This window comes from Cygnus atratus, chromosome 24 (assembly GCF_013377495.2).
Source record: "Cygnus atratus isolate AKBS03 ecotype Queensland, Australia chromosome 24, CAtr_DNAZoo_HiC_assembly, whole genome shotgun sequence".
NCBI lineage: Eukaryota > Metazoa > Chordata > Aves > Anseriformes > Anatidae > Cygnus > Cygnus atratus.
In genome coordinates, this window is record NC_066385.1 from 4,275,190 (window position 1) to 4,290,666 (window position 15,477).

Below are 15,477 nucleotides of genomic sequence, written 5' to 3' on the forward strand. Positions count from 1 at the left end.
ACCTGACCATAGAAAGATTTCAGTTAAAGGGGCTTCTACCCCTGTAGTCCAACCTCTTGCTCAAAGCACAGGCAGCTTCAAGCCTCTGTCATGTTGCTTTGCTCGACAGGAGTTGAGCTGAGTGCTGGAAACTCTGTGAGGTTGGAGAATGCCCCACCTCTTGCTCCCTGTCCCAGTGCAGCATCACTCCTGTGGGGAGGTTATGTCTTCCTTCACACTGAAGTGAGGTTTCCCTTTCTGGAACTTGTGTCTGTTCCTCCTTTGCCTTTCACTGTAGGCTTTTGAGAAGTCTGGTTCTATATCCTTTGTAACCCTCACCTCCCTGCCCCAAGTAGCAGAGCAATTAAACCCTTTCTCAGCCATCTCTTTTCCATGCTAAACGAGCCTGGTTCCCTCAGCCTCTCCCTTTGTGCTGTGTTCGCCAGCTCCATGGTTATCTTAATGGCCTCTGCTGGGCTCTCACCAGTTCGATCTGTGTAGGGGGTTTATTTGCACCTAGTCCCAAAAGACGTGATTGCTTTTGGGGTTTTCTGCCTTTAGGAAAAAAGAATTCTTTAGTAAATGAGTTCTAATAGAAGCTTCATTGTTCCTTATATTCTTTCTACAAAGCTGGCAGAGGGTGTTGTGTTAGGCAAGGAGAGCTGCACAATGACAGAAGATTTCTTTCATCGTCTGTCCTTGGGGATGAGGGCACTACTGCAGTTTGCAACCCTGTGAGTTCATCTTGAGCTATGTCGTGTAATGAAAGCTAAGCAGGAAATCAAAATGACTCCTTCTTACGTTTTCAAGTGCAGCCCAGCAAGAAGTGTGGCTTGCTGAAACACTTGCAGCTCTTAAATTGTGCATTGCAGTTCTCTTTTTCCAAATGTCCCTTTTTCTCCTCTACAGTTCAGTTGGCTCAACAAGTCCGATGAGCAGAAGGACGAGTCACCTTCATCGTGGCGGCTGGGTCTACGGAAGACTGGCAGCCACAACATGTTGAGTGAAGTTGCTGCTACTCGTGAGGCTCAGAGAGATAAGACTTCTATCTATCGTTCTTCATCAAGTCCTCGGATATCTGCGTTATTAGACAACAAAGAAAAGGTTTGGCTCATCTTCAGCAAAGATGATTTCATGTATCCCAGTTGAGCAGAGTTTATCCCATCACAGTTGTCCTTGCATAACTGGGGTTCAGTGCTCCTTTTGACCTACTTCCTGCTCAATTTGAAGTGGGCTGCCAGTCTGGCATGGCCCATTCTTTACCGGCAAATATCTGACGTGGACAATAGAACATACCTGCTGTAGGAATTCCCCTTCACCATAGTCTAAATGGATTCCTCCTATACCCATTAGCTGTATTCGTGAATCCCGTTCCATGTATTCACTAGCTGTAACCAAGCTGCCTATCTATAAGTACTTTAATTAGAAGCTGCTTTTATTCACTAACATGCTGTTCTGCAAATCATGTTCAAAACTGATACTTTTATGCTGACATAGGCCTTGCCCAAGAAAATGCCTTGAAGCAGTTGTCCCTAGACAAGAGGGTGCTTTTGTAGTTGAAGAAATTTGGATGTGAATTTAGTTGTCACTGTATGTGCTGTAAATTTAACAGATTTACAGTTGAATTACTTTTGCTTCATCAGGATAAAGACAACAAGAGCTATCTTGCCACAATAGCCCCCAGAAGACTAAGCAGTACAAGTGATTTAGAAGAAAAAGAAAACAGGTGAGACTGAACTTAAGGCTCAGCTTCAATCTTGTAGACAGTTCCTCTGAAATACCTTTTTGTGTATTAATGCTTCATATTTTTTCTCAGCAGTCCTGACTTGCACAGGTAATCACAATATTTGGAGATCTCTCTGCTCTATAACAGTCCTAGCACGTTGTCTTTCATTTAGGTGAGCAGGACAGTGGATTAGTTTCTCCATCCCTATATTTCTACGTATACAGTCTCCCTCTGGGAAACTGGATTTCTGCCTGGTTTTTCATTTTATGTGTAAGTGCCTGACTTTGTAACTGGCACCTACACTTGTACTTCTGCCACTTGCTCAATGGTTGCCTTCAGTCCCTTTTGTTCGTATCTCTGTCACTTTTTGATTCACTGGAGTTTGTGAACTCTCTCATGTACAGAACTGTTTCCATTGCAGGGGCTGTTTTTACAGGAATTGTTTGTAGTTGCCTCTGAACAGAACTGGATTAGCAATGGGATAAATATCTAGCATATCAAGACATGGTTGAATCGCTTATCTCTGCAAACAGGTTCTCATGGTTTGGAATAAAAATTAGCCTGGCCTTACTTCTAGACAGCTCCACAGTAGCGATAGAAAGACACAAACAGAAAAGTTACTGTGAGCTGTAATTGTTGTGAAAAAGTCACAGGAGATGACCACCATGAGAGAACTTCACAGTTTGAGATTCTTTTGCTGGAACCTCCCTGCTGTGTTCTTGCTTAATCTCAGCTAGCCACTGCGATTTGGACTGCAGCAGACAACTTGTGTTTAACTGACTGATAAGCCTGAGCGGTTTTGGCAGTGGCTTGAATTGAGTGGCATATCCAGCTGACTGCTGATAAGTGTCCTTTGCTCTGTAAAGCAGAGTGAGGAGGATTGGACTGCATGAACAGATGGTGCCCAGATGTACTTTGTAGTACAGATTTTTTCCAATATTCCTTCATTTCAAAACAGCTGAGTATCACTTTATGGAACCCAGAGATGTCTGAAAGGGCACCAGGACAGATACTGCAACTGAAAAATGAAAAATCATTGTGGGCTGACAAGTGTTACATTATAGGGTTAAGGTCCTGTCCAAAACTAGAGCAGAATATTGCTAAAGCGTGAGTAAGGAGAAGGAGTCCTGATTTCAGATAAATATGATAAATACGACTACTAATAATTTATTTATAAATTGTCAAGTAGTTTTAGATACTGACAAATATTTGTCTGTTTTCTACTGCTAAGTATAGCAAAGGATTTTTCATACTGAGTTGTTTTGACTACTGTCATTGCCTGGAACCTTGGAGAATAAATAATTTCACTGCAGTTGCAATACCTGTCCTTTTGTTCAATGTTGTTTGATACAAGGTGGGAGGAAAAAATATCAAGTGATGTTATTTAATAATTTACGCTACTTCTATGGACAGCCTAAATTTCAACTGCAACTTTTCTGACTAGAAAAGAATCTTGTTCCTCTTTACGCAAACATCATGTCATCTTGTGATTCTTAAATAATGCAGCTGGTAGTCACAGAAGCTGATGTGGAGGCCAGCAGAAGCGTTTAAAAGAGATGTCACCTCCAAACAGTAGTGTTTATGTGTGTAAGGGAAGGATTTGTGCTGTGGAACTGTCAAAGACTGAAAGTTTTTCTAAAGAAACCTTGTGGTCTCTCCTGCATTAGAGAATCAGCCGTTAACATAGTGCGGAGTGGCTCTTACACCCGGCAGCCATGGAGGGATGAATCCAAGGGAAACGAAGCTCCCCATTCTGGTGCTCCTACTACCTATGTATCTACATACTTGAAAAGGTATGCCCAATTCTTTTACATAGGTTCCCAGCAGTCAGTTCTACTCTCAGCATGCCTCCCAAACTTCAACCTTTCACCTTCTGCTCACTGCATAAGTGTAATTGGCCTTGAAACCCTCTTCTTCTGAAAGCAGGAAATGAAAATTAAGATTTGTCAACATTTGTCATGCTAAATGGTCTTCTTAAAGACTGTCACTTTTGTTGACTTATAAATTGTTGTACTGAATTCAAATGCTCTTATTCACATAATTCAAATGCAAAATGTTTTTTCTCAGTTTTATATTAGTATTATGGTTAGATAATAAAAGTGAAATTGATCATAAAAAGAGAATAAATACAGTCTGAAATCAATGTTCAAATAGCTATTAACAGGTAGGTTGTAGCTTAGCTGATTTTGGTTTTCATTAGTACATGTTTATGGCATCAAGATTATCAGAAAAATGGCAATGTTCTTATGCATGACTTATGACACTTGTTAAAGAGCGTGACTGATGTCTCAAATCATTTACTTGTGGCAGTAAGGAACCAGTTTCTGCACAGTGTACATGACATTGTAGAGGCAATTTCTGATTGCTGGTAGACTAGCCAAGCAGAATCAGAAAAGCAATGCTGTACGTTAACTTCTATAATAGTCAGTATCTTTTACCTCTCTGGAAGGTAGAGGCTTAGTTTCCTAGAAGTACAAGGTAATGGCCATCTCTGAATGAGGTGAATGAATGGCCTCTGGTAAGGAAGATAATGCATTACTGGGCTTTCATCCATGTTGTGAGAAGGAGGATCAGCACTTTCTGCACGTACTGCACCATCACCTTTATTTTAGCTAGTATGGAAACCATCAAAACAGCATGTGTCATGGTGCAAAGCCATTTGTGCTTAAGGAAAAGGGCAGAAATGTTTCAAGGTTTTAGATTCCTTCACCAAATTCTAGACCCTGAAATAAATAACGGTCCTGAAGATGGAACAATTGCTTGAGATTTGGGAAGAGGCATGTTTTTTGTGTTCTAATACTCATGCTGGTAGAGGTAAGTTCTGTTCTAGGATATGTCTGTCCAATTGCTGGGCACATACAGACCCATTTCCACAAAAGGTGAAGCAGATAGCCACTTCGAGCAGTAGACTCTTCCTGATCTGCTGATCCATTGCAGTGACTTCACATCTATCCTGGGACATGATGACAGGCCAACCTCCATAGCTCTCTCAAAAGGCAGTCCGACAAGCAGCAGCTGATTACATTGGAAAACTTTTGCCTCCTGCAGCTGGCATGCCTTACTGTTTTCCCTAGTATGAGACAGTCCAGTCAATACCACCACTAAAAGGGTTGTTGAAATTTTACAAACATTGACTGTCCATCTCATCTAGTCCAGAACCAGATGTAATATTACACTCACATAGTTGTACCGTATTTCCTTGGTTAACCCGTACAGAGACCAGCTCAGGTTTTGGCTGGCAGTGGTATTTTGCTAATAAAAGTATCCTGTCACAAAGGCTGAATTCTGGCCTTTTCTAGGAGGGTGTTGTATTATAAGCAGTTACAGAGAATAACTTTGCCAGCTGAGGAATAAAGGGTAGGGATATGCGCACTTTCTGCGGTTTTGTATGATTTTACAAAGAACAAAACCATGATCAATTTGCCCTCTATCTCCTAATGTTTTCTGTAGAAGAGCACAGAGAAATTAAACGTAATTGTATTGAACCTCTGATTTCACCAGCCTTGTGCATCAGCCTATAAGATGAGAAATTGAACCTGCTGCTTGTTACGGATAAGCTCTTTGTCACCAGAGTTTTGTTAACATTTGGAAAACACAACTCCAGAGGATAAAAGCTCATCCTAAGAGAGAAAGAATTAAAGTGAATATGACATACTTGTATGTTACTGACAGGACAACTACTGTGCATCTGCATTTCCCCTTCACCTTAACATTTAACTAAACTCCATAAAGATACCTAGTTACATTCTGCAAGCACTTTTATGACCCCCCAAACAGAGTAAACAACAGCAACAGCATCTTAAGATGTTGAAAATGGCTTTTCTGCTAAATGGGGACAAAATGGCTTGCGTTAACTTTGCAAATGCACTTCAGCTCTAGTTGAAGTAAATGTTAAACCTCTTTCTCTAATGGTAGTGATTGTCATTCATTCTGCTTTCTCTCTGGGTGTACCACTAGCGAAAAAAAGTTCACAAAACCCTGTTCTGACAACCTGTTCTCCATTTTAGTGCATGTTGGCCTTTGAACAGCCAGTTCACATCAGCTCTGTGTTAAAGTATTTGGAGGAGAACTGGTGAGCAGATTGAATTAATTCACCATCCTTCCTTTGACATCAACCCTAAGAGATGCCTCACACCAAAATGAAATCACCTTTTCAGTTTTCTTCTTCTTTTTACATATTTGCAGATACTCCTTCTTACTATTTTTGTTGACACAAAATCCATCATAGCAAGCCAGACCAACCGTCCAGACTCTAGGAGGCAGTCCAGACTCCATCAGCAGCTCGTTTTGGAGACCAAGTGGCAAAAGCTAGAGTAACTTAAGAGCAGCCTTCCCCTCTACCCTTGCTTTCAACAATCATTAATTTCGGAGCCAGGGGTCATGCTTAGGCCATGGTTCTTACTAGCAACCACTGTGACCCACTTCCTTAAGCAAATCCCATTTTGCTCTCTGTAACACCCTGTGGCAGAATATTTAATTAAAAAAAAAAAAAAAGTTACATATTTTGGGCCAACATTTTTTTAGTGTATGTGGAAGCCTTTTAAGGTTTTGAAGGTTTTAAAGATTTTTTTTAAATTCCACTTGCCTTAGCTGTTTCCAGAATTACTCTTTTTACTGATTTGAAATGTTGCTTTCCATTTCATTGCTCATTCCCTCATGGCTATGTTATGGTGTTATGTTAGAGAATGAATAGCAGTGTGTCGGTGCCTTTATTTCTAATGTTGGATTCTTCAGCATAAATTCGTAATCCTCCTTTTTACAGATTTATATGAACACAGCTGTTAATTAACAAGATTTTCCAGCTTACCTTTTTCTTGCGATTTTCTGGTTCTGTTCACATCAAATGTAAACAATTGAATAAATGCCTTGGAATCCTCCCCAAACTGCGCAGTGCCACCCGTGCCAGGTGACGGGGTGGGGAGGTGAATTCCCATGGAGCTGGCAATGCCTCGGCTCCCTTCTTGTGAGCAGGAATGAGTGAGTGATGCCCCAGCACCACCTTTCCCTGCCACCCGGGGCCTGTGCATGTAGGAGCTGGCCCCGTGCCATCACCGGGCTCTTCTCCTCCATTCCCCCTTCTTCCCATCTCTGCTCTCCAGGCACCTGGTGCTCCTTCCATCCTGTTGTTTCCCCTTTTCAGCCGCTACCTTTTTGCTTCTGAAGCACTTGTCAGGTCTCACTGAATAACCGTCCCACCTCTTCCCTGACCAAGTTCCTTGTCTCTTTTGCAGCCACCCCTCGCGCCGCAGCCTCTCTGCCTTGGGTTCCCCTGGGATGGTGCCACATCGACCCCGCTCCCCCCCAGGGTTGCCTCCAGCTTTTCCCAGGCTTCTCCTCTTGTTCATTCCCCTGGTGCATGCTCCGCTGCAGTCATCGTCCCAGTACACCAGGCCCTGATTTCTCCCCCTCATTTCTGCAACTCGACGGCTGCTTGCTCTGCACGCCCACGCCAGCCAGGTTTAGCTCCCCGCTCTTACCCTCCTCCCAGCCCATCTCCAAGGCTTCACCTTTTCTTCTAGTGCAGAGAGCCAAGAAGGAGAGGCATTTTCTTCCAAAATGATTTCCTGCTCCTGCATGCTCTGGGCTGGGGCTGGCTTTCCAGAGGAAGCGTTGTTTAGAGCCCAGTGGAGGTTGCTACCTGGTGACTGTAATTTGCTTGTTCCTTTGGGACCTGGATCTGGCAAACAGCCATCAAATGAAGAGCCCAAATATAATGTTCCTCCCCATGGAGGCCTTCCAGGATGCTCCAGTCTCTCCTTTGGCTGTCTAGGGACCAGCTGCTTGTTCTGGGCTGGCCGGGCTCCTTGGCATATAGAAGTGATTTGCAAATTGAGTGCCTAAGTGAATCGGACAGGTTCCTTCCTCTGACCTCCTGTCCTTGGCTGTTGTCCTGCCCCTTTCAAGTTTTATCTCAGCCTCAGGCTGCTCTCTGACTCTTGCTGTAGTGGTAACTTCCAGTTCCAGTCCAGTTACCCTGGCTTTCCCACAAACATGCAGTTTTTTGTCCTGGTCTGCTTTTCCTCTAGGTCAACTTTTATTCCTGATGTATTTTGTCAACCACTTTCCTCCATGTGTGCCTGCATGGGAGTCGTTAGGATGCAGGGGGTGAGACGCAGCCTTCCTAGCCTTTGATCCTGCAGACAGCCCAGTCTGACCAGTAGCAGCCAGGAATACCAGTTGCTGGGTGTGTCAGGTGTGACAGGATCCTAGATCATGCATGCATGCAGACAACAAGCAGCCTGGCTGTATATGGGGCTGTGGCACATGCACTATGGAGGTTTTCTCAGCTTTTATTAAGTCTGTTTTTAGAGGTGTGCGACTTATCCCACTTAGGGAGGATTTTTTCCGGGTATATCCTCATGGGAGAGCCCTTCTCCTTTTCTCCAAAGTATGAGCACTTACAGCATTTCAGCAGTACTGGTTTTAAGGGTTTTGCATTAAAATGGCAAAACGTGTATTTTCCTTGCTCATTCTTGAATATTTTTGGACAGTTTTGGTAGTGATTTTCCAGATATACAGAGTTTGTGCCAAATGTGCCTTAAAGAAAATTAGAGCTTCAACCCTTCTTCTATGCCTAAGCTTTTAGCCACTGAAAACAGGTTCTTAAAACTGGAAGTACTGGGCATCTTGAGGAGGTGAGGCAGCCAGACCTGCTTTTGTCACTCTCTCCTTCCCTGCTTTCAGCAACCTGATCCTTGCTCATTGTTTCTGCCTTTCCCCAGCACACAGGGGTGCTCTGGGTGTGCCGCTTCCACTGCGGTAGATTTTTCCTTTCCCTGATCTTCACTGATTCACCTCCACGCCGTTATTCTCTCGCTGAAACTCAGCTGGGCTTATCTAAAAGGTGCTGCTCGCGCTGGCCTGCGTGTGAGTGATCTGCAGCGACGCCGGTGTACTCTAACCCCCTGGCGTACACTTTGCTAAGATGTAATACTCGCCCCCTTTTCAGCTGAGAGCCCGGCTGTGGTGATGTTCTGTTGGATATTTACTGTGCTCTGAAGGAAGTGATTTTGTGATGTTTTACAGTGCTTCATTTGGTAGAAGTAGTGACCTCAGCAGTCCCTACATTTCAGCCAGTCGCAATACATCTCTAGCTACCTCACCCACTACCACTGGTTCATCTACCTCACTGAGCGCCCCGTGGCAACCTGCCTCTGCCTGTCCCACACCTCTCGGCGCGAACACTACTGCGTCAGCCCGCCAGTATACCAGGTAACGGCTCACAGCTGAGATAACGCTGCAGCAAATCAGCATTTGGGTTGGAAGTTCTGAGTTCTGGAATGGATTGTGGATTGGAAATGTACTTCCACACGGGAAACCTTGATAAGAAATTCCGGAGTGGTTACGTTGGACAGTTTTGGTAGTGTGTATGCACCAGGAAGCAGTTCACAGCCCATATGTGACCTTAGCTTCTTCACTCACTGCAGTGGTTGACTGTGCATTCTTATCGCCCTGGTATAATCCAAGGGGATGCTCAGGCTGCTCTCGGGTGTTCACTGTACGTGTCTTGGCATTCATTCCTTCTGCCCGCTCACCAGTTACATTTTCTAATCATTTTTGCTGCGAACAGGGACATGAAGACTAACTATGAATTCCTCTCGCTTACTCTTCTACAAGATTTCAAAATCTCATTTTCCTCTGTGCTGTTCCCTTCAAAAACACAAGCGCAGAACAAGGAGAAGGAGCTGTCAGTGTTCCCTGGAGGTGGCTGGTCTCGGTTAGCAGTTGAGTTCACTTGCTTTGCTTTCCATTATGTCTTCTCTATTTCAGAGCCCCTTTCAGGCAACAAACTGATTCTGCTGTAGAGAAAAGTACAGAGGGCCTCTCTGCTAGCACCCCCCTAGGTGTAATCACAAACCGTGCTGTGCTCGGCTCTGCTAACGGTATTGCCAATGCCGGTGCTGCCTCAACTACAGGAAAGGACTTCTCAGCTGAGGAAGCCAGGGAGCGCAGAAGGTTAGTGGGCAGAGTGCCGGTGCATTTCGTTCCTCCTCTGTGACCAGATCTGCCGTGGTGGCAGCAGGGGGGTGTAAGAGCTGTTTCTTAGGCACTGCGCGAAGTCCCAGGCTGCTGCCCCTGCTCCATCCTGAGGTTTTGAACTGAGTCATCACCGGGTTGAAGGTTAAATTTAGTTTCATGGTTTTCTGCTTGTCCTTTCAGCGTGTCTCGGCGTTTTTCTTCAGTAGTCGTCTCTGCTGCTAATCTCAGTCCCTAAGGCCTCTGTGCAGAGAGGGACAGACAGCACAGGAGCCACTTGCTGTAGGTTCTGTAACACAAAGCCCCTCCTAAAAGAGCTTTGGGCTGAGATGCATTCAGACAAAAATGCATCCCTCTGCTTCTTAGTTCAGTTTGCATATGCCCCCATGGAGACATCTGCTGCCCAAGTCCCCTAGGTCCCTCCATTCTTAGTTGGGGGGGCAACAAATCCTCCTGGAGCACGTAGGTGTGTGACACAGGAGGAGATGGACTGCCCTCCAGCAGCATTCATTTCTTTCCGTTGACTATAATCAAAGGCTTAACACAGAGGTAGAAGTCTGACACACACAACCGAGGCTATTCTAGCAGTAACAGCGTTTTGAATTAATCTGAATCTAGCTGGTGGTACGTCTTACTGTGTGATATCATGGAGACAGACTGAGGGAGTTGGGGTTGTTCAGCCTGGAGAAAAGAAGGCTCTGGGGTGACCTTATAGAGGTCTTCCAGTACCTTAAGGGGGTCTACGAGAAAGCAGGAGAGGGACCCTTTGTCAGGGGGTGCAGTGATGGGACAAGGAGTGATGGCTTTAAACTAAAAGAGGGGAGATTTAGATTAGATCTTAGGAAGAAATTCTTTACTCTGAGGGTGGTGAGGCTCTGGAACGGGCTGCCCAGAGAAGCTGTGGATGTGTTCAGGGCCAGGCTGGATGGGGTTTTGAGCAACCTGCTCTGGCGGGAGGTGTCCCTGTACATGGCAGGGGGTTGGAATTTGATGATTTTTAAGGTCCCTTCCCACCCAAGCCATTCTACGGTTCTGTGATTTTAAGACTGGGAAAATATAAACCTGGCATAGCTGGTACTCTTTTTAAAGGAAATTTACCTTGTGCATTTAAGTACGGAGCATCGAGTGATCCATATTTATTCCTGTAAACAGGTAAACTTTTGCAAGATCTGTCCCTTCTGATGGCATGGGTGAAATGGCAATAAATAAAATGCAGTGATGAGCTTTGTATTTCTAATTAGCAGCCAGTTCATGGAGTGTTTCCAGTAACTAGATTCTTCTGAACTAAAATAATAACTTCTCCTTGAAATACAGACCATCCTGAGTGTGGAGATAATACTCTGTACTCTGACATATTTTAAATGGCCTCAAGCCAGAGGATGTGAAAAGCAATAATGGAAATTATCAGCTTGTAAAGATAAAGATGGTGGAGCTCCGAAGTGCCATGTAATCTGCAGGCAGCCCCATGACCTCTCCGGTGGAGGGAGGGCGTGCCTGCTGCATGCTTCTCTTTGCTTCAGCTGCAACGGATCCAAGAAAGCAAGCTAGTCTGTACTATTTGGAAAATACCCAGACTTGTGAGGTTGCTCAGGCTTTTTTTTTCTTTTTTCTAGAGCTAGCACAGGTAGTGCTTTGAAGGTATTGCAAGGGTTCTCTATGAACCACATTCATCAACTCTGTATGCAGGGAAATAATTTGAAATAGCTGCTGCAGAGTGTCGTCTTTGTCTGTAAGGACACTTACAGTTACCGCTAGGAGTGCCTCCGCATGCTCCTTGTCATTTTGCTAGGGTCAGTTGGCTTGGTGTCATTTGCAACTGAATTGAGAAGAGCTGCCAAAGATACTCATGGTGCAAAGAGAGATTGTGCAAGAGGACAGAGTGTGCGTTGTGCTTTCAGTTCACACTCCAGACCGTTTCACAACAGTATCTCTGTTTTGGCAAGCACAGAATAAAGTTGCGGAAGCTTTAGATTCTTCCCAGGAGAAGTGGTCTCCACAAAACCCACCAGAGTCTTGGCACTGTCTCCAGACAGGGAGCTTGACTGTGACAGTACTTGTAAATGCCAAAAAGATCATCTATTAATATCACTGCATCGGCATTTATTGCCGAATCAGTTTCTATAAATAATACAGGAGATCTGTTTGTCTCCTGCATTTTTATTAGCGAGCCATCTCTTGTGAATTACGTTAATGCAAAGGGATCAACACCAGAAAATTCCTCCCACCTTTAATCGATGCTCTGAAACTACCGAGGGAAAAAACACAGCAGTGATGCATTGTGCTTACAGGTGGAGGAAACCTCATTTGTGGATGTATGTTCTACCAGCAGGATACACTGATGGAGCCACTGCCTGCATGTGTTGAACTAGGAAACATGGACCTAGAGGAACAGGAGAGGTCACCTAAATGGGAAAAGCTGATTTTGGAAGGAGGCCCACTTCAGGAAAATAAAATAAGAAAGGAAAATGGCAAACAGTTGTCAGGGAAGCACTGTATGCATTTCAGCTCCTACCGGCAGCTGTTGCAGGAGCATTTGGTCTGCTTCAGTGTTTCCAAAGCTCCGGCTTTCTCTTAGCAACAAAAACACAAACAGGCTTATCATCTAATATTAGATCACAGCGATGGCTCCGAAGTTGTAGCCTTAAATTGTCTGGGCGAAGCCAAAAGGTTAGAGCAGAAGATTGTGTTAGGTCTGGGGAGGAACGAGGAGCAAAGGGCTCAGGAGTACGGTTGTGCATCCTCTGCCAGCCAGCAGCCCTCGCCCTGGCCCACGGCAGCATTTCTTCCCTGTCTTCTACCTGCTGCACGTGTCGGCTGGCCAAATTGCTCAGCAAACACTCCGGTGGCTGCAAAATAGCGTGAACCGTACCCGTGTCTTTACGGAGGGGAGGGAAGAACAAAAAAGCAAAGGAGGCAGCCCAGCTCGGAGGAACGTAATGCGGTCTGTGTGCCTGCACTGACCGTGGCAAAGCGCTGCCTGCTGCTAGGGCCATATGGCTGGGACAGGCGGCCAGGCTGCTGCCGTGCGTATTTACAGGTACCCAGCTGCACGTTCAGCCTCCCTCCGTTCTGCTGCAGCACTGCGGAGCGCCGACACCGAGGGGCTGGAAACGTGCCATCCTCCAGAATCAATATCTTTGCCAGTCGATTTCTCTTCTTCTTTTTCTGGGGGAGTTTCGGAGCCAGCGATGAGCATTGCTGTCGGGCCGTTTTGATGATCTCCTGCCAGCGCCAAGCTGTCTCGCATTGCAAATGCGTTCGTCCAGCTGAACTCTGAACAACGCCGGCTCTGAGGGCGAGTTACGGGCGCGGGGGTGCTGTGCATCCCGTCTCCATCCCCTGTCTCACGTGGATCCTGTTCCCCCCGGTGCAAAGCCGCCGTCCTTTTGGTTTCTGCTCGGTGCAAGCAGGTGGTGGGGATTCGAGGGGGGTCCTGCTGGCTGCAGCCCACTGCCTTTATCCGCCTTTATCTGAGATGACAGCGGCCTCTAGTGCCGCCGACAGCTCCCTCGAAGAATTCACCACGATCGTGCCCTTGCGGTTCGAGCGCCGCGCTGCCTGGCCGCGTCTCCCCTGGGAGCCCTGCACGTGGAGGCGAGGTGGCTGGGGGTCACACCGAGCTGGGACGTGACTTGTGGCACTGAGAGGAAGGTCTTAGGGTCTCTGAGAAGCTTTTCTGGGTCTGAAAAACTGCTCCGGAGCCCAGGGCAGATGGAAAGACCGCCGTGCATCCTGCAGCCCGTGGGCAGCACCTGTGTGCGGGGAGATGAGCTTTCCCCAAGAGCTTCTGAAGGCAGGTCCTGAGTCTGTGCTCTCCGTTGTGTAATCGTTTTAAAAGGACGTTCTTGAACTTGAAGTCGCACCTGGTTTTGTCAGATTTAGGAATTTAATTTGTCCTTCCTCTTTTTTTCCCCCATCCGCTTTGTTTACACAATTGCATTTTGCAGTCGGGTGTTCTTCCTGCTCCTCAGGAAGGTTCCAGCAAGGTGGTAGTACTCGCCGTCAGGCCAGCTGCTAGAGACAGGGGATACATCTCTGCCTTATGTTTTTTTAACGTATTCTGCCCAATTTTTCAGATAAATCAAGAATAAGAGTGAGGTAGGCTTGTTTTCGTAGGGTCCTGGGGATGAAGGCCGTGGTCAGCCCGGCATCTTGCCCTCTAAAGCTTTCCACAGAAATTTTTGCAGATGAAGAAAGTTCACTGACACGCAAGGTAAATGTGCCTGGCAAATATTTCTTTTCTGCTTCACTCCCAAGAGGAATTCATTCTTCGTTCCTTCATTCTGAGGATCCAGCTGCTAATTATAGTAGCATATATTATTAATATATTAATAACTGAATCCTCCTCCACCAGTACTATTAGATGAACAATTTTTGGCAAGTCCTTTTACCTCGTGATTCTTGTCCTGTCCAAATTGAGAACATGACTCCTCCGGGGTGAGCGCAGATGCCTGATGCGTCTGTTAACCCTTATCATTTAACCAAAAAACATGAAATCTTAGAGATAAAACATGGAATTTGCATTCGAGGGGCGTTTAAATGTCACTGGAGAGGAACTGGTGGGCAAAGCTGTGAGCACTGCCTTGCTACCACCTTATTGTTGTTGTCAGTGGTGGCTGACCCTATAATCCTTGTCGCTGAGCGGTTTTACTTCTCTTGGGAAGGCCACGGGGGAGCACACGTGGGGACGCCCATGCCAGGCACCGTGGCAGGGGAAGGGAGAGCTTCCCATCCCGCTACCCAGCGGACAACAAGAAGTTAAAAGGTCTTGTGAAGAAGCGAGCAATCATCTGGCACCTGCTGTTGAAAGCGTTTTATCTGCCGTGCTTTTGCGGTTAATCTCTTTGAGATAAAGTTGTCCTTTTTTGAAAAGGCTGCTGGCCGAATGACGTGGGTGGGCAGGAATTCTTCAGGCCATCGGGTTTTCCATGTTGGGACGAGGCGAGGTTGCTCCTGCTATATCAGAAATCAGGCTGCATTTTTATTTGGAAAAAGGTCGAGGTGTGGGATGGGGGTCACTGCTGCTGAGCCCTGCTTCCTGTAAGGAAGGCGAGCAGGTGTGCTGCTGCGTGCTCAGCTGCCCGCTGCCTTTATCCAGCGCTCAGGGGAAGGAAGGGGGGTATTTTGGTATTTGCTTTGGGCGGAGGAGCCCAGGCTGTAGGTTGGCCTGCGATCTCCAAGCGGGAATATATGCAGGATCCTCCAGGAATGGTCAAGGAAACGAAGCAGGCACTGCTTGAGCTAACCAGTGTAAAATAACTGCAGCTAGACAGCATGGAGCAAGCAGAAGGTAAAACTGCCTTTCCCCATCCCTGCCTACGTTCCAAATCTGTGCGCGATTCCTCCTTACTTACTAACCGTAACTGCTGACGTGTTCCCCGGATTTAATCGTTGTATCTAATAGCCCCTTCGTCTAATGGCAGCTGCTGTAGGCAGGATCCCAGTCACCTCTGGGTATCATCACCTGGATGTTCAGAGTAGGGGCATTTACCAACTTAAACATCTTTCCATATTTTTCAGTGTCCAAAAACATCCGTTAAACTAAAGAACGTACCTGAAATATTTGTAGAGATGCCGTATGAGTGTGCAGCTGAGAGCTAGCATAGCACAGAATCAGCTCTTCTGTTAATTTCTTTGCTCCACAGCACCGACCCGTGGATGCTACAGGTGGAGAAGCAAAGGAAGCCAGGTAGTGACCCAGGGACTTTTGCAGAAAAAGTTTTTGAGCAAACTTAATAAATCTTCTGTCCCTGGGAACAGCAGACTCATGAAATTGAACCAGAGCCTCTGGCAAC

The 15,477-nt window shown here is 46.0% G+C and overlaps 1 protein-coding gene across 2 annotated transcripts in view; it reads left to right on the forward strand.

Moving 5' to 3' along the window:
- Positions 1–15,477, forward strand: part of PPP1R12B (protein phosphatase 1 regulatory subunit 12B) — a 117,021-nt gene that overhangs the window by 48,756 nt on the left and 52,788 nt on the right. Inside the window, exons 10-14 of one of the 2 annotated variants that reach the window (XM_035561615.2) lie at positions 889–1,083; positions 1,623–1,705; positions 3,373–3,498; positions 8,732–8,917; positions 9,476–9,661. In XM_035561615.2, coding sequence (XP_035417508.1) covers positions 889–1,083; positions 1,623–1,705; positions 3,373–3,498; positions 8,732–8,917; positions 9,476–9,661 — 776 coding nt within the window. Of the gene's footprint in view, positions 1–888; positions 1,084–1,622; positions 1,706–3,372; positions 3,499–5,890; positions 6,042–8,731; positions 8,918–9,475; positions 9,662–15,477 lie in introns of those variants that run through there. The other variant, XM_035561613.2, reaches the window with a different exon arrangement.